The sequence below is a fragment of the Lucilia cuprina genome, chromosome 4 (assembly GCF_022045245.1).
Source record: "Lucilia cuprina isolate Lc7/37 chromosome 4, ASM2204524v1, whole genome shotgun sequence".
NCBI lineage: Eukaryota > Metazoa > Arthropoda > Insecta > Diptera > Calliphoridae > Lucilia > Lucilia cuprina.
This window is the reverse complement of record NC_060952.1, coordinates 71,008,428-71,028,348: the sequence shown is the minus strand read 5'-3', so window position 1 is coordinate 71,028,348 and position 19,921 is coordinate 71,008,428. Positions and strand designations below refer to the sequence as shown.

At 27.1% G+C, this 19,921-nt stretch overlaps 1 protein-coding gene and 1 non-coding gene across 5 annotated transcripts in view; one reads left to right on the top strand and one right to left on the bottom strand.

The window, feature by feature from the left end:
• LOC111676778 (putative uncharacterized protein DDB_G0286901) overlaps positions 1 to 19,921 on the bottom strand; it is a 99,519-nt gene that overhangs the window by 21,497 nt on the left and 58,101 nt on the right. For all 4 annotated transcript variants that reach the window (XM_046949992.1, XM_046949993.1, XM_046949995.1 and 1 more), the window contains exon 2: positions 6,728 to 6,831. In XM_046949992.1, coding sequence (XP_046805948.1) covers positions 6,728 to 6,831 — 104 coding nt within the window. The remainder of the gene's footprint in view (positions 1 to 6,727; positions 6,832 to 19,921) is intronic.
• Trnat-agu lies at positions 13,106 to 13,179 on the top strand. Its single transcript has one exon. It is a non-coding gene; the product is annotated as a tRNA-Thr (tRNA).

Below are 19,921 nucleotides of genomic sequence, written 5' to 3'. Positions count from 1 at the left end.
ACTACAACATAACATTATTGTTTTTATCTTTTCAAAAGACGCCAAAGCTATTCGCCAAATTATAATGGAACAAACATGTTTTTTTCGACTTGGACCCGGAAAATTTAGAGCATTTTGAAAAGTTCGTAACTATATTAACAAACAACCCTGAAAATGATATGTTTTGCTACGATTTCAAATTATCACTTTCGAAATAAACAAAATGCAAAATAAAACAATTAAAACTAAATATAATTTGAACTAAATCCTGTTAATTTTGCAAACAGCGTGACATAGGCCGTAAGATAGTGTGTACAACTGACAGCCATGGACAGTAGCCCAAACATAATATGTAATTATAACATACTTTTCAAATTCTACTACATATTGTTTGCATTACTTTTAAGTAATGTTTTATCGAGTTCCCTATAATCATATTTTTCAGTGCCCATTTTGACGAACTATCGAACATGAGACGTAGACCTGTATGTATTCTGTGATTTTACCCTTTATACATAATGACTTATTTAAGTACTTGCTAATGGGTAAGTAATGAAAATTAGTAGCTTTTTAAATCTATACTTTTTAATGTATGTTTTTACTTAAAATGTTAACTTCGTAATCAACTGTTCAAATTTCAAAGAATCCCTTTTCCCAGACTTAACAAACATTGCATAAAATTGCCTCAAATTAAACTATGTAAACTCCATAATTTTAGCTATTTTCCTATTAAAACTCTTAATATGTAGAATTTAAATAGAAATTATAAAAAAAACTGCTAGCAAACACTAAAATTTCCCATGAAAACAAACTGCCTGTAAAGTTAACAACAGCTTTAAACAAAACTAGCGAACACATTACATGAATTTACTTAAAAAAAAAATTAAGATTAACCACAGTTGACCCACATTTTGCCTAATTGGAAGCAATTATAAAAGCTATTTATAAGAAAAAATCACTTTTATAGTCAAAATAAATAATTTTTGTTAAAAGAAAATCTTTTAGAAGAATTTTTTTCTAACAACTCTGCCTTAGAATTTTAATGTAAAAATACCACAACGAATTTGTTTCTAAATTTAAAACTCCATTTCTCTTTAAAATTTAAAACCATAATGACTCATAAGGGAGACATTTAACACAATATACTATTTGTCTTTTAACAAATACAAATTATTTTCTATTTTATAAAAAAGGGGAAACTGAAAATTCTTCAGTTTAAAATCAACCCAATTTTTTTAATTTAATGCTTGGTTGCTACAAAAATTAGTTGCACATTGTAGCAAATTATGAATACACTAAAATACTAAAACAAAATTTAAAATAGACACTAGACACTGGCAAGCAACGCGACCAGAAGCCGCTTAAGTTTAGAATTTGAATGAAAGGAAACTAGCAGCAAAGTATTGCTCCTAAAAAGGGCACATAATTTAGTTTAGTTTTCTTTTTTCTGGTATTTTTTAATTTATTATTAAAATAAAGCTTATAAAGGGAAACATTTTTAAAAAATTACTTGGAGGGAAAATACTTTTGTTGACAGTTTTATCTGTCAAATCAATGTTGACAACTTTATAGTTCATAAACAATATAGCATGGATGATTACAGACCTAATAATATTACAAATGGGGATATTATATCAGGCAAACTGAACTGCGGTAAACAAAGATATACGAAGTAAGATAGACATTATATTTAGCAAAACTATTTCTATTTTCCTGGAATGTGCTATTTATGTGGTAAAGAAAATTTTGAGACAATTTAAAAGCTCAAACAAATATTAAGAAAACTTATGTTATGAGTTCTTGAATTTAATTGCATATTTGAATAGTTTTTGTCAAGAAGTTATTTATAAGAGGTATTCGATACACAAAGCCTTTATTATACTTTTTTCTATTATCTTGGAAAAAAGCTATAGTATTGCATATATGCAATAGAATTTCATAAAAATAAATTCAATATTTTGAGTATCTATATGTCATAAAGTAAGAATGTGACAAATGCAATCTTTTTCCTTGTCATATGTATAGGAATAGTTTTGCTTTTTTGCAATAGTATTTGCACTGAAATCCGAATACCACTAATATCAGTTTCTTTTTAATCAGTCACGGCAAATCATAGACCTAGACATACATACAAAAGTACATGTGACTGTCTGTGTCACAGTGTCTATTATATACCGCATCCAGTCTCGAGTTAGAGCTGGCTGTTTTGCCATTACTTTCGTCTAAAGTTGACACAAAACTAAAAAATATTTTAATTGCCTGTCAACGAAATTGGTTCAACGTTGTTAATTGTTTGTGATTTTTGAAATGCATTGAACTTGAAGTGCTACTGAACGGAATAAAGACAATGTTACAATTTGAGACATTTACATTTTATATCAATCATATGTTTCAGTTTTTTTAATTGAAAAGAAAAACAATTTAAAAAAGAATATTTCTTTAATGAAAACAACACATTTTGATGAATTGTTTCTTTTTCATCAAAAACATATTATTCAAAATGTTCATATAGAATTAATAATGTCAGAATTTTACAGACAACCCACAAAAATGTGCGGAATTTAAGGAATATAGATTTTTTTTCTTAAATTTTAAATATAGGTATGTATTATTTGGCATTAAATTGTTAGTCGTAAGAATAGAAAAATATCATTAACACTTCTGAAATTTGTTTTCTCAAAAGAAAGAAAAAAAATATTCAACTAAAGATAGATTTCATTCAATTCTTTAACATAAACAGATTTTATCTTTTCTTTTAAATAATCTTAACATATGATCAAATTTTTACACGACTACTTGTTGCCGCTGCCAGAATTTCTTCTTGTTTTTATTTTCTTTTTTGCTCTGTTTCTATTTGAACATACATATATGTATGTAACCTATAAAACACCTGTCAAAATGTCACATAAACTATTGTTGTTTATTGACTGCTCACACCTATTTTGACTTATTTATCCAGCGTTTTGCTTTGTTCTGGTCATTGTTTTGATGGCGTCACAGATTTCGTCGTTGTCCTGTGATAATGAGTTCGTTTATCTTTTAAAATCTAATGATGAAAGATGAGCGTCCAAAAAGGAATGCCGACAAAAATGTTTATCAACGTTAGGATCAAGGAGAGAGTAAAAGAAGTACATATAAAGGAATTTTAGGTTTAACTTGAAAACAATTTAAATCAGAGCGTAAAAAGAGAATTAAAACCTATTTCACACATATGTTTATACTACTATCAGCCAAACAACAGAATGGACTATAAAATAGGCTATATACTATAATCTAAACTAGACTATAATCTAGGCTATAGACTAGACTATAGACTTGAATATAGACTGAATTATAGACTGGGCTAAAGACTAGACTATAGACTTAACTATAGATTAAACTACATTTAGACTATAGACTTGTCTACATACTAGACTAAAGACTATACTACATACTAAGCTATAGACTAGATTAGTGACTAGACTACATATTAGACTATAGACTTGTCTACAGACTAGACTATAGACTAGTCTATAAACGAGACTATAGACTAGTATATAAACTAGACTAGACTGGAGTATATGCTATAGATACAGACATGACTATAGACTGAACTATAGGCTAGGGTAAATTATATTCTAGATTATAAACTGACCTATGGACTTGACTAGACTAGTCAATGGACTAGAGAGAATACACTAAAACTAATATTTTAACTTGTTCACAGACTAATGGAGCGGGATTAAAAATATTTTGTTACACAATTGGTTGGCACAATCAGAATAAAAATGGGGTGTTGCAAAAATACTGTTGTTTTTTGCAAATTTTTAACATCATTTGTATCAACTCCTGTCTACGGTTTAATCATTACAAAACATTTAACATTATTATTGAGGTAAACCGATATTTTATAAAGATCATAAATAAAATATCGCTGTGGTTAAGTCATTAAAAACACAACAATACCTTGAAAAGAACATAAATTTCTTTATAAAATAAAAAAATCGATGATAAACCAATAAATTGACAATTTCGACGCCATTTCATGGCAAAATCAACACAATAAATTTTACCAAAAAGGGAACAAAACAAATTTGATCCTATTTACGAAAAACCACTTCTACCCTTAAGTGTTGTTGTGTTTGATGATGAAAAATAAACAATAATTACACACTTAAAATATCCTTGAAAAATTGACAGAAAATTATGTCCTTTTTTCTAGAACGAAAAAAAAACAATAGTAAAGTGATAACTAATGTCGGTTGTTTTTAGAGAAAAAATAGAGTGCATCCTTTTTTTCTTTTTTTAGGCAAAACCTTTGTCATATATAGTTTTTTATTATTTATTTAGTTTAATATTTAAAATGTGTTTTAGGAAAAAACTCATGATTTCTGCATTATGTACTAAATTACACAAAAAAAAGAGCAAGCGGCCTGTTGTGAGGATTAGTACCGGGATTTAGATAAATGTGACATTTTTGTTCAATAACTAAACAAGTGCTAGAGCATAAACGGCACAAAACATGATTTGGCAGTTACACGTTTTGTGTGAAATGTACCGCAAATGAATTATTGTTATAAAAAAGATTGTTACTTTGGCGCCATAAATTAGAATTTTATACCTTTTGTTTAGTTTAAAAAAAGAGAATAAAAATACTGCTAAACATATTTTTAATTGAATATTCTTTAGCCTCAAGTTTGAGTCTCACTTGAGAATGAATTTTTTTAGGTTTAAAGAAAATTGACGCAAATTCAATAACTTTATTTTGCGACTAATGATTGCAAGTTTGACATGCAAATGTTTTAACGGCAACATATTGAATACACCGCCCAAAAAGTCTAGACTGAAAAGGGATATTAACCAGCTATTAGTATTAAAATGTCATAAAATGTTATAAAATGTCCCCTACTTTTATTGCATCAAATTTAAAAAAAATATTTAAATTATCTTATTTTTTTAATATTTGTAATGTTAATTAAAACTATACAAAATATTGATATTCCTTTTTAATAAATATATGCAGAAAGAAATAACTCTTTGTTTGGTCATTTTCTTATATTGTCTCAAATTCCTAAAAAAAAAACAAAACAAACAACAAAACCCGATCGACCGCCCATGGTTTCTTCCATAAAGACCCTTTTTATTTATACTTGTACCAAATATGAAATGCCACACACACCAGTCCCAACCAAAAATTATCATCTCTAAAAGCGAGAAAGAACAAAAAATAAAAAAACGATGAACCTAAAGAAAGGCGTAATTAATTTTGTATGGTTTTTATGCCCAATTCCATCATTATCTCCATTATCCTGTCAATACGATAGCGCTTTTTACCAAAAAAAATCTAAACAAAACATTCGTAGAAAGAATTTCAAAATCTCCAGACAGGCGTCAAAATTGTTTCAATTTTTATTTGGTTACATATTGAAAATATTTATACATTTTGTGGTTAATTTTAATAAACTCTTTTCGTTTTTTTTTTCTTTAAGAATTTGGTCTATTATTTAAAATGAAATTTATTTTAAGAGCCATTACATTTGATTAAGACAAGACCTGTTCTTAAGCGTTTAGAGTTTAATTCCTAATAAGTTTTTGTTTATTGTTACCTTAGAAAATATGAAGTGGAGTATGGCGCCGCGTTTTCCTATCTACTTGTTTCAATTTGTTTTTTCCTCAAAATATAAACTTGATAAAATTATGTTAAAGAAAAAAATTGATTTTTAATTAAGTTGTGGCTTTTACAAAGCCAGTCTTGCCCAAAAGTTTATTAAAATAAATTTGTGGGAATTTGATTGACAAGATTTGTTTCGTTTCTTCTTTAATGTTTATGTTCAGAAATTTGAATATTAAGATTATGAAATGGAAATTTTTATATTAAAATTTTTGGGTATTAATTTTAAAAAATTCTAAGAAGTCAATTAATAAAAATTGTAATTGATTTTATTAAATTTGAATAAAATAAAGACCCTATGATAAGACCCCTAAAGAAATCCCACTCAGAGTTTTTTTTATTTATGAAAGGTAATGTGTTTTTTAAATTTAAATTAGTAGCATTTTTAGGGGGGCATATTGTTATTATTATGATGGATTAAGTATATTAAAGTTTTAAAGCAAAACTATCAATCACCTGTGACATTTACATATTTATTCAGGAAAAAGTTTTTGTTAAAACTTTTAAATGCCAATTAATTAAATTATAAAATAATCGATGAGAAATTTTTAACAAAACTTTTACAACATAATAGTTAATGTTAACATTTATTAATGTTAATTAATTATTTAAGTTAAATTAAAACGTTAGGCTTAATTTGAGCTCGATTCGTACTTAATTTTAGAATTCAGAACAATTTAACAAAAAGTTGTTATAAAAAACCAAATATATCCCATTAAATCACATACTACCTCTATAATCAACTATGTAATTCATTCTCTGTGGAAGTTGTCCAGCTTTGAGTCTAATTTCGAATTTAAAAAACATTTGAAAAATAATTTTTGTATTTGCTGGGGGTTTGATTTTTATGTTTTGAAACTTAATTGTCTTCTTAATAAGTTTGCAACTTTGTTTTAATTTTGTTAATCTAGTTAATACTTTAAGTTCATGGAAACCCTATTCAAGCCTTAAAAATATATTAAAATGTCATGCAATTTGTGCTAAAAATTTTCTTATTCAATTGAAATATTAATTGTGTTAATCATCTACTAATTATTTACTAGTTTGATGCAAAAAAGAAATAACTTTACTTTTTTAAAAAGTAACGATTTAACTTACCGAGCCATAAACAGCACCACAGGGATCCATACATAAATATAAACAAGTGGCAACACCTTGTATTTTAATACGCCCCACTTCGACAGTAGAACGTTGCAGGATTGCTAAAAATTAAAATAATAAAAAAAATTAATTAAACAGTTTTAAAATATAAAATAAATATTTTTTAATTTTAAAAAAGAGGAATAAAAGCATTTGAGGAAAAATAAAAAAAATAATGTTGTAATTTAACATTTGTAAATATAAAATTTGCAAAAGTTTTAAATATCGTTAAAAAGTACAAATTTAGTTGAATTTATATTACAATCACGTTTTTACAAAGACAACTAAAACAATAATTTTAAGATAATCATTACACCATGCATGTCAAGCGCCCAATATGACTTAGCAAAAAAATCGCTGTTAAAAAAAAAACTCCTTAAATTCACAAAAAACGGCGTGAATATGATAAATTAATTAAATAATATTTGTGTTTATCACAAAAAAAAAAACAATAAATCTACAATAATTTTTTATAAAAATTTCACCTGAAAGCGATACGTGACATTGATCTCGGCTAACAAAGATATGATAATAATTAATAATGATTGACAAAACTATAAATTGACTCATCTCTACGCAAACTCTACACAATGTCACAAAGTGACATAATTGGGTCATAATTTTGAACGTTATATGGTAAAATAACAAAGAATCAAAACATAAATAAAGAAAATAATTCTATATTAAATGTAAAGAAAGAGTGTGGAACAGACAATCATCAGTTTTAACATCAATTATGCCAAACTTGAAATTTGCTTCCCAAGATAATTTTTGTTTTTGCAGATCTTTTCTTACAAGGTGTTAACATTATTACTTTTTATTTTTCTTTACTTAAAAAATTCATTAACATGTTAATTATTTTTGGCGGCTTACTTTTCTTTAAAAACGTAGCGGTTTCATTAAAGTTAAAATTCTAATAAGTTGTTGTTGTTTTCTTAATTTAAATTTTCACAAACAAAGAAAGTTAACAAGCTCAGATGGGAATATTTACTACCTTCAATTATAATATACTTACAGTGTTTCGAAAACACATGTTCAAATTACAGATTACAAACATTTAAGGAACTTAATGAAAAGGCAATAAACAAGAGACACAAGTAAGACAGGCCTAAAAACATTAACAAAGTTTAAATGTAAAATTGTTGTGTTTTTGTTAACTGTTAATAATGTCAAAACATGATTTTTAAATATTTTTTTTATTAATTTTTTGCCATTGCAAATGTTTTTTTTTATTAAAACCTGTTACTTTATATGTAGTATGTTATGCTTTATGTTTAAAACAGTTCAGGGACGTTTTTCGGGTACAATTTCAAATGGAATGGGGAAATGGTACCAATAATATAAAAGCCTATTTTTTACAGAATTTTAGAATTATTATTTTGTCTTTTAATAGCATATTAACACGTATATTTCCTAATAAAGAATCAAATTTTGACAAAGTTTGAAATTTCGGGAAAAATTTACGTTTTGAAAACTGTATCTCTGTTTGTTAGATCTTACAACATTTTTCTGACAACGTTGTAAGATCTGACAACCACGTATAAATAGCTAAAGACACTGTACAAAATAGCGTGTCGTGAGAGATTTCGTACCTGAGGATGGTTTGAACAAGTAAAGGACTGTGTTTTGAACGTCGCAAGATTTAATCTCAATATGACCAACTTATGGAACCAACAGAATCGAAAGCTTCAATAAGCAAATTTAACCTCTATCAAACATTTTAAACATTTTGGAACTTGGTATAAATAGTACTATATATATTTTTGTTTTAATATTAGTATTCAAAAATATTTACTAAGAATTTCGGAAAAATCATCTTATGAATTAAGAAATAATATTCAGAAAGTGTAGTAGGATTTTTTCCGAAACCTTGAAACATTAAATTATTTGATATACTTTTTATTTGCATACTTGGTACAATTGATCCAATTTGGTACTTTTTTATTTCACATTCCTGCTACAGTTGTAGCATTGTGTTGAATATGTTAACAATTTAAATTAACCAGGCAGTTTTAACCAGCTGGTTATATGTAGAGAGAGAGAGAGAGTAAAAAATCAAAAAATTACAAATCTAAAACATATGATTTTAGTGAATGGCAGTAACCCGGTTCTAGTTGATGTTGGTTTGGCGAAACCCTTCAATTCGGTGGGACTGTTCCTAAGTAGTAACTAACATCTTTTGTTTCCCCTGGTTACAGAATTTAACCCTATTGTGACACTTTAGGAATAAACTACGTTTCAGATAACACTTAAGTAACGATGCACTTCCCACGATATTAATTAATAACATCAAATGAGAATAAAAACACCTAGATCTCTATCGGGCTTGCTGTCCGTGTTTCATATGGTAATCGAACCCAATAACCTGCCGGAGTCGTTATGGTATTGCTTGTGAACGCAAAAGTTACGATACACTTCTAGATGGAATATCTAGGAGCAATAAAGTGTTCACGTTGGTTAAAAGTAAATTGAAATTATTGTTTTATTGTCGAACTACTGGAATATTGATTTGCGATGCAAAGGGATACTTTGCTCATTGTAAAACTGCTGGGTACCTTTGACTGTAGCTGCTGCAACAACAACCAGTGTGGCCCCCTTGTTAAAATCATATACATTTTATGTTATACAAGTATTCAATCGATTTTGTTCAATTATATTTGGGTTTTTTATTTAGTTGTTTTTTATTTTTCGTAACATTTTGTTGTTCTACAACCGGCCGGTTTTATTAAACATTATTTGTATGAATGTATTTGTACTGTGAGCTTCTTTTAACATTAATTCATATAATACATTTATTACTATATATGTATATTCCTAAAAATTATATTTTTTTTAAGGAATTTATTATGCGCATAAATATGTCCGTCCATCTGTGAATATAATATTTGTTTTTGGTAGTTATGTTTAAAAGTTTGCCGTTATCATATTTAGATTTTAACTTTACCAGATGTTTAACCTCAAATTTAGTAAATCAAGTTTGCAGTTTTTTCTCATTTGGTTTGCAGGAATGTATGTATGAGCGTTTTTTTGTCTTCAACGAAATTATGGAAGTTTCTTAACACACATTTTTGAAATTATTTACAATTCAAGTTCATTGTGATCATTTTCTTCAACATAAACAAGTTAAGGTCAATGTTTGCTTGCTTTACAATCCCTAGAGTTTTTGTGTTTTTTTATCCTTGTGTTATTATATGGAGTTTTTTTAATAAAATATTAAATTTTTTTAACTTTTTCGAATTTAGGTTGAAATAATAAATAAAGTTAAAAAGTGAAACTTTAAGAATACGGTGTTAAATAATCGAAACAAATGGCTTTGTTTTTAAATGATATATGTATCAGCTGAAAGATATTTCAAAAGTCTTTCCAATGCGTATCTCATTATCTTCTATATCATAAATTAAATAAAAATTTTTATTTTCTACTATTCTCAGCAAACAATATCTTTTATTAGATTATTTTCTCACATAATGTCTTTTTTCCTCCCTCGCATTTCTACTTTAAATACTATTTGCTTAATTTTCAAGTTTGTTTATTAAATGTTGTCTAAATACACCTTTAACCTTAACTTGATTAACGCTATTGAACATAAAATGAATGAAGTATTCAAAAAAAGAAACATGTTTAAATTTCTTCAGAAAATTATTAAACTAATGTAAAATTCTTGTTAAAAAAAATTATAACTAAACAATGTTTATTTTTAGCATGTTCAAAAAAATCAAAATTGTGTTAAATAATTTTAAACTTAAAAAAGTAATAACAAATAATGTTTGAGTATAGGTCATGAACATGTTGGTTACGTTTATGTTTGGCGGGTGGAAAGGGAATTTACTTGTCATTTGGTTTAATAACAAACAATACAACAATTTCCTAAAAATGTAAACAAAACTAAGAAACACTTTACCATGTCAAAGGTTGTGAATTTCACACGTTCCAAAGAAATGTGTAAAACAATAAACCAGGCAACGGTCGAAAAAATCTCAGTTAAATAAGAAAATCATTAGAAAGAAAAAGCTATAAATAAAATTTTTAAATCATGTTGTATTAATAATAGTTTCTTTGTTACCTTTTAAAATTTGAGATTAAACACTTTGTTTAATTTTGTTTAAAAATATGCAGGTCTTTATCTTTAAAAATTAACTACTAAACGCCTTCTCTTCAAAATGTTAATTTCAAACTTATGTAGTAATTTCCTAGAGGTGTTAAGAGATATACAAAGTTAAGAAGGCGCTATTATTACTAAATAAATATGTATTCATTGTATTTTAAATGCTCATTCATCATTATTTTCATCAATGCAGTAAAACACACAATTACAAAAAAAAATATGTTCGGTTATGGGAAATTTTTTATACCCTTCATTTTAACTTTACTCAGTTTTATATTTTATTGGATTGTTCTTTGCAATTTAGCTATTAAATATAAGAACTTAGTATTTGAATTGTAAATTACACAAAATGTTAAGAAATAATAGTTGTTTTATCTAACATGATCATTACAGATCATGATTCTAGTCGTTTTGGATGTGCGAGATATAGTCGTTTAGGGGAGGATTTTGTAGATTTCCTGTAACAAAGTTTTTAGGAACATTTTGATAATATAAAGCAACAGTCAAGTCCCTGATGATTAAGAAAAATTAATTATCACGGATTGCTTTATTAAAGTATGTACCTTATTTTAAAAAATTTTGATTCACTTTGGAAAGGCTTTTGAGAAAAAACGTTAATTTACCAAGATCTGGGGTCCTCGAAAAGTTAATTTAATATAAGAATAGATGAAAAACGTAAACATTTCAACATTTTGCACAAAACCGGTAAATTCTATTGAAAATCGGTACAGTTGTTTGTCAAGAAGTCTGAACATAAGACCCTCATCCATTAAAGATTTGAGACCTTAAAATAGTTATAGTTTGTAGAAAGAATGAGTTAAACAAACTTAAAGAAAGAAAAAATTACCTTAAAACAATCGCAATATGTACTACATTCTAGAAATTACAAATGTAACAAACAATAAACTTATCACTCGCGTAGAGTAGAGTAAAAAACAACAACAACAAATTATAATAACAAAACTATGAATGGTTTTTATAACTCGGCGCTTACTTGTAAAAAAATCTATATTACAAATTTATAAAGAAAACATACATTCCACAACAACAAAAATTCGGAAAACTAGGGAAACAATAACATTTGAAATAAAAACAACAACAACTGCTTATAAATATTTATAAATATCAAGTACATTAGATCTTATTACTCTAACCGAGAGAGTCATAAAGCAATAGCTCAAGTACATAAAGGAGGTGTCAGTCGGTACTTTCATTTTTTCATGTTTTTCTTTTTTTTGGTTGTTGTAATAATAATGTGTAATTAACATTTTTACGATGCGGAGACTGTGTGTAATAAGAATTTGTTTTTTGTTTTATTGTAATATGTTTAACGCATAAAATTTTATGGATTTTCGTTTTTTGTTTGTTTACCATTTTACTCGTTTGTGTCATGTGTACTTGTGTGTGTGTTTATTTTTTCTTGTTATAAACAATTTTAAGAATGGAAAAATATTTGATGCAACAAATATGGTACGATGACGTAGGTCAGGTGTAAAATTATAGTTTATTTTTGCATTATTTATTATGTGTATGTGAAGTGGAATAATTTTAATATGTTTGTTTTACACTTGAAAATTAAAGCGGAAAATTTATTTGTTTGTTTGTTTGTCCGATTTACAAATACTTAAATATGTATGTACAATGTTTAAACATTGTTCAAACAAACATACCTACATATTTAGAAATTTAATAAATTTATTTCTAAGGCTGCTACAGAAATTATAATGTCAAAATTAATGTATTTTTTCCTATTCTCTCTATTCTACTTTCCACTTACTTTTCTTCCTACAGGCATTTTTTTACAGGGATCAACTTGGATCCAAATATAACTTCCTCCCAAAAACCTATACTGAACTAAAAAGAACGTAGAAGTTGTCGATTAAGACGAAAATATTGTTTTTGATCAACACTAAAGCAACACTAAAAAAAGTCGTTTAATAATTAAGGAGTAAACTATAGTCCTTGTTGTGAATATTGCAAAATAAAACTAAGAAAATATAATTAAAAAGGGAATTTTTAAACAATAAAAATGTTTAAAATAAGCAAACATCTACAAGTTGTTTAAAAAGCTGAATATGGTTGTAGCTTTAATATTTTTAATTATTTTCGAATTTTGTTGTTGCGATAACATTAATATTGTTATTATTTATAAATAAAAAATAGCACAAGAATTAAAATACACAAAATTAGCACATTTCTATTTGAAATATTATTTCCGCAAAACACACAAGGGAGCCGTGGCTTAGTTGGTTAAAGCGCCTGTCTAGTAAACAGGAGATCGTGAGTTCGAATCTCGCCGGGGCCTACAAAAGTGGAAATTACTTTTTTTTATATTTTTCTTAATTATATTATAAAATTTTCAAAATTTAAAATAATAATTATTAACCTAGCTTTTATTGTAAAATTGTAGTTGTTGTTCAATTACTTTTTAATAAACAAAAACTTGTTAATATTTTGTTTAAACAACAACAAAAAATTCATATATTTATTTAAATATTTCAACAATGCAATTTGTTTTTCACACATTTTGAATACAACATGAGACAATGACAAATATAAAACAAAAAAAAACAATAACAAAACAAATTAAAAGCAATTATAAATCGAAACAAAAACAAATACAAAGTAAATAAAACCATGAGATAAAAATCGATCTTGTGATTAAACTGTAAAAAGCAATTCACACTTGTGTTGTTGATCATTTTGACGGAAATCTTTTAATTTTAGACACAAAACACAAACTGTCACTATTACTTAGATTGAAAGCAAGAACCATGGAGGAGAAAATGGGGGAGATTTGATAACTCTACAAAAGTGTATGACAGGTGTTAAGTAAATTTTCTAATAAAAATCGGCATTCATTATGAAAAAAAATTGTATATTTTTATTTATTTTTAAAAAAGTGTGAACAGTTTTTTGTTTTTCTTTCTTTTTTATTTAGGTTGAAAAAATATTGGAAAATATAATTTTTTTACACCTTTTAATTTTATTTACTATTGATTTTTCTTTTGAATATGCCTGCTTTTATTTAGACATTTTTTTCGATAAATTGCATTAAATTGTAGCCAATCTAAATTTCAATTAGGTTTTGATTTAATGGTTTTTATTTTCTCAACTTATAAATAATGTATAAATTTTGTTAAACTTGCTAAAAGCTTTTTCATTTAAAATGTTATTAACATAAAAAATAATAAAAAATGGTTTTAAATTGATAAACATGTTCGTTCAACAATTAGATTGAATTTTTTCGGGTGTAATGTACTATTTATGCTTGTTGCACTATGGGTTAATAATTAAAGAATTTAGGTTAAAGTTGGTGTGATAATGTACATACATATGTGTTTTTTTTTGTTAACAAGGTTATTTTCAATGTATTTTACCATTTAAGGTATTGGCAATTTGTGTTTCAATTAAATCTTTATCAAAATTTTCATGTTATTTCCATAATTCACAATTATTTGTTATGAATTATAGTTTCAAGTAGTTGACCTTTTTTCCACAAAAAAAACAGAAATAATGTCATTAAAATTTCAATACATATATTTATGGCCTCATCTGTTTAAAAGCCATGTGGTTTTTTATTTTGTTTTCATGGATTCGATGAATTTGAAATATTTAAATCAAAAATAATTGATTGAATACAATTACCACTTCGTTAAAGCAATATCATTGATGATAACCCCATCAGAATAATTGTGAAAAAAATTATCATAAATATAATAATGGATTTTAGCAATAAAATAATCAAACAAATATATAAAATCTTAAAGCCATATACATTTTATAAGAGTGAGTGTTTCATATAAATTTTGGTTGAGATTCTTGAAAAGGAAATAAAAGCGGAAACTCTTTTGTAAAGTACTTTCTAATATTATTCATAGAAATTATGTTCAGTTTACTTTTTGGCAAGGAACAACAAATTTACTTTTATTACGCCATATTGAATAAGAGAGAAAGATTAAGTACTTTTGCTCTGCTGAGTAAGGAAGGGGCAAAATCCAAAATTTAGTAACTAATTGGCAACTGTGTGGGCTCAATTTACTTGCAGCTATTTTATTTCTCTATTTTTTAGTTATTTTAATGTGTAAATTAGCGGGAGGAGAGAGAGTAACAAACAGGGTGTGAAAATACTTTTCACAGATTAAAGGTACAATATATTATATTGTGTAATAGAAAGTCTAGTCTATAGTCTATTTCAAAATCTAGTTATTAATCTAGTTCAGTTTAGCATAATGTCCAGTCTATGAACAAATCCTCAAGTCAATAGAGTAATATTGACCAGTCTATGGACTATTGATCTGCTCTCTGATGTTATCGATGGTCTAGTTAATGAAGTAGTACATATATATTAGTCTACTGAAAGTTTTGTAAACTAGTCTTTGATTTGTTCGTTAAAATAGCCGTTAGTCTACTCAATGGTCTAGTATAGAATAGCCAATGTATACTAAAATATTGACTAGGTAATGGGCAAGACTTATAAAAAGTACTTTATATCTAGAGGGTGTACTACTCTATTCGATGTCAAGAAGAACTGTAAGACCTGGTTCACACTAGGACTCTTTTTGGGAAACTGATTTTTGTAAAAATCAAAAGTTTGCCAGTGTGAAACAGGTCTAAGAAGTACAATAGATATTAGCCAAATTTCATAGACTGTAAAAAATTTCCTATACTTTTAAAAATATTATTATCTGGTAAGCAGGAAAGTAATATACGATAAATAAGAACAAATTACTTTTTGTTCTACGACCCTAGTTATTTTGAGACAATTGTGTATGTTAAAGGGCAAAAAAAAAAAACAAAAGGGATTTGAGTACAGGCGTTCAATTATTTTCTGTGTTCTTCACGTCAGCTGTTTACACAAAGCTCCTTATTAAGTACCTATCAGTTCGGTTCGGTGTCCACTCTCTCGCTTACAAAGGGACACTAAAGTGACGATTGCAATTTATTTTGAGAACCTTTATATATTAATCGCCAAATGTTCAAAAATTTTCTTCAACATTTTTTTACTTTCTATTTTCAAAGACTTTTATAAAAGAAAAAGAAAATTTTTAATTTATAATTAAATCTAAAATAGCTCAAACAAAAAATAGAAATTTTGTACTATTTTTCATGTTTTTTTATGAGTGTTTACTTTAGCTGCATTAATAATATTAAAAATAACATAAAGATTATTTTATTAAAACACGATGCCTCCCTTCCGAAAGAAATGTACATATATACGTTTCCAAAAGGTGGTCTTGCCTTTGACAGCAGCATCATCAGCAGTTTGTGGTGCCTGAAAACACAACAATCATGTTGTTGCACATGATGTTGCTAATGGGTGTGTGTAACTTAAATATAACAAATTGTTTTTTAAATGAGTTGAAAATACTTGATGCATTGATGTTTGAAGAAAAAAAAAAAAACAAGAATGAATTTTAAGATGTGCCTCATTTCCCGTTTCAAAAGAATTATGACCATTAATCGCATGATATTTCAGTTTTTTTTGTAAAGAAAATGAAAGTTTTTTCCTGTGTTTTCTAACTTCTTAATAGGGGACCCTAATGTTAATATTAAAGTGACAACTGGATAAAAAAATAATGTTATAAAAATTTGTTTGTATGTTTTGTATTAGTTAAACTAACAAGTGATAAATGATTAAATGTGTAAAAATATAGTCAAGTGACAAAAGAAGTAATTTAACATCATAAAGTACACGACACAATACTTTCTTCACCATCTTAGCATTTCTTTACCCAGCGGAGGCTGTTTGTGGCATCTTCAGCCATCTCTCATCTCATTATCATAACATGGCTACAAATGGACAATGTTGCATTTCTATTTTTTTGTTTATAGTTTCCCGTACAACCGCCTTTAACATGCATCATTAGCATTTCAAAATTATGCCGTTTACTTTTGCTCGCTCTCTGGCTGACTGGCTGCTGCCTACTGGTGAAAATTTAACATGACACAAGAAGAAAATGAAAAGAAACAAAGAAACTAACACTGGTTGTTGGCGAGACTAATGATCGTGAAGCTGTTGATGATGATAATGTTAACGGTGGTGGTGGTGATGATATTGATGGGTGGGGGAATTACTACATACTGTGTTTGATTTTCTTCTAATTCTAACAACAAAACACTGATCACCTAGTTTTTCTTTTCATGTTTTATTCTTAAACAACCATTCAAGCTTAAAACTTCTAATTGTTGAGACAACAAAAAAAGAAATGTTAATCCCATAAATTCTAACTAATTTCATGTTTAAATTTGAATGTTTTTATAATTTTTTAACTGTGTTTGGCCACATTGTTAAGCGTATATAGCTTAATTATGATTTGATGATATTTTTTTATACAATTTGTTCTTTGTTTGAGCTTTCAACACCTGTCGTCCACTCAATTAGAAAAAATAACTGAAATAAATATTTATTTTTCACCTACAATTTGTTATGGTAGCGGCGCATGGTTCATACTTTGACGTTAGGTTCTAGACGGCAGTAAATACACTGGGAAAAAGATATTGAATATAAGTTCAAACAGTTAAGGTACGGCTCAAGATCAATCGATTATATAAAACTGTATTCGAATCATTTTTCGTTTACTGCTTTAAATTCAAGCATTTTAGGAGAACTAGGAGAACTAAAAATTAGATCAGCAAATGTTTATGTAGACTTAACGAAGTGTGTCTTAACTTTATTTCGCTGTATTTTTTATTTATATTATTAAACTCAAGGCGAGTATACATAAGACAAACTCAAGGACCCATTTTTTTAAAGTCGGTAGAAGAGAGAGCTTTCGAGAACTTCCGTCTATCAGATATTGATAAAACAAGTTTTCTTTTTTACTTTTTTCTCTAAGTGTAACCTAATTTAGACTAAATAAACTTTTATACAAAGTATATCGTTTGATTTGAATAAGATATTTAATCTTGTCCCCCTATTGTGATATACTGCCACAGATCAAGAAAATGAAGAGAGGAAAGAAGATTTCTAATGATTATATATAGAGTTAGAGATGCTCTTGTTTTGATTTGCTTACACTAGTAATATTTGTGTAGGTGTATATGTATGTAGAAAGGTGCTAGATTGGTGTTTGTTCTTACACAATTAATGCCTCCATGTGTAAAATGATCATCATGCGGTTGTTGAGATTTTCGTTCTTTCATTCCATTTTCTTTGGTGGTGTATTTATTTGATTTTGATTCTTCTTTTATGACACGCTGTGTAAAGATTATAATTTCTAATAAAGCTTTACTCTTCTACATTCCATTTACATAACATCTGTTTGGATTTGATTGTATTAGAGATATGGGAAATTATTTCATCACGTTTTGTCTTTTCTCTTTTGGAAACCAAATGTTATATTGTGTGTAAAAGTGTGACAAAAACTTGAGGAAAATTTATTATAAACTTGAGAATTATTTGCTTAAAACATATTTTAAGTGTAAAAGAATTTGATAAAATCTTAATTAGGTGTTAGAATTTCAGTTAAAATTGATTTACATAATATAGGGGAGTAAGTAATAACAATTTCAAGGGGTGACATAATCAAGAGATCAGTTTAAGTAAATATAGAATTTTTGTAAGTGTAATGTTTACTGTTGTAATGCATTTAATGTTGCCAATGTTTTGAAAGCAGCTTTTCGAATTGAATCATACACAGAAGGCATAAAAATATACAAGCCTTGTACAAAATTAAGATCAAAGTGTTTATAATTTTTCAGTAACATCCGTTGTCAAAGTATATGCATACATACAAAAGTGGTATGCTTACTATTGAAAACACGCTTACCACGTTTCTTAACATTAAAACAATGGATATGTATAAAATTTAGATTTCGACAACGAATTGTTGTAATGTTGACAACGTTGCGTAGTCATCATCATACGTATGTACCGATATACTTTGTCAACGGATTTTATTGAAAAATTATAAACACTGCAGTGTCAATTTGTTACCAGCCGTGTATATTTTTATTCTCTCCGTGTATTGTTAGAATTAAATAAATGCAAACTTTTCTAAGTTTTGGTATTGAGTAATGTAGTAATTTCATACATTACTGAGTAATTAATAGCATAAATTAATTTTTATTTGATTTGTAGCTAATAACCCCGAGTTAATGGGAGTTAAAGGAGTAAGTTAATGGAACAAAATTGTTTTGAACCTTTACTTCAAAAATGTGATGTACACATTTTTATTAATTTCCATTATGAATTTTTGCATCAAAATCATTCCAACAAACCGTAACATTACAAAAGACCCCCAAAAAATATTACCAATATGACTTCAAAAATTCGCTACGCGCACTTGACTCTTATTATTTTGTAACAAAAAAAAAAAATGTTTTTCTGTAATAAAACAGTTTTGTTTTGTCCAAAAGAAACATGTCAATTTAATATAGAAAATTTGTTACGCTTAATAATTTGGAAATTACATCAATCTATAGTTGATTATTACGCATAACTAATTTAAAACAAATTTTTCTTTTGAAAAAATCCAAATATTTTACAATTTGACCTTTAAAGCTTAATTAAATGAAATATTTTTTTATTATTATTATTTGTAACAAATTTCGAACAGAAAACTTTTTAATAAAATATGTCTTTTGTGGCTAAATTTTGTAATATAAAATTTGCTGCGCTGTGGCAACATAGTGACCATTTTTTACACTTGAAAAAATTATATTGATGTTGGTAAACAAACGATTAAGATGATGTGTTACTAAGGGGATTGAGAGAAAACACCCTTTTTGTGGTCTTAACATTTATAAGGGTTGGATTTTTCTGTGGTTATTTTCAATTATTTTTTTACAAATATTTATAAAATATAAGGAAATCCTGCTGATTTGTGAGGAAGGAAATCTATAATGAGCTGAATGTCAATTGCATAAATTATGTAAGGCCTGCACGTGGAAAAGCAAATCGAAACAATGCACTTAAGTGTTTAGGAGATATTTCCAAATTTTACAAAGTTTTAATACTATTGTTAACAGACCTTATGTCAACACTCTTTAAAATACATAAACACACTTTTACACCCCCTTTCCCACTGCCACTTACATATGTG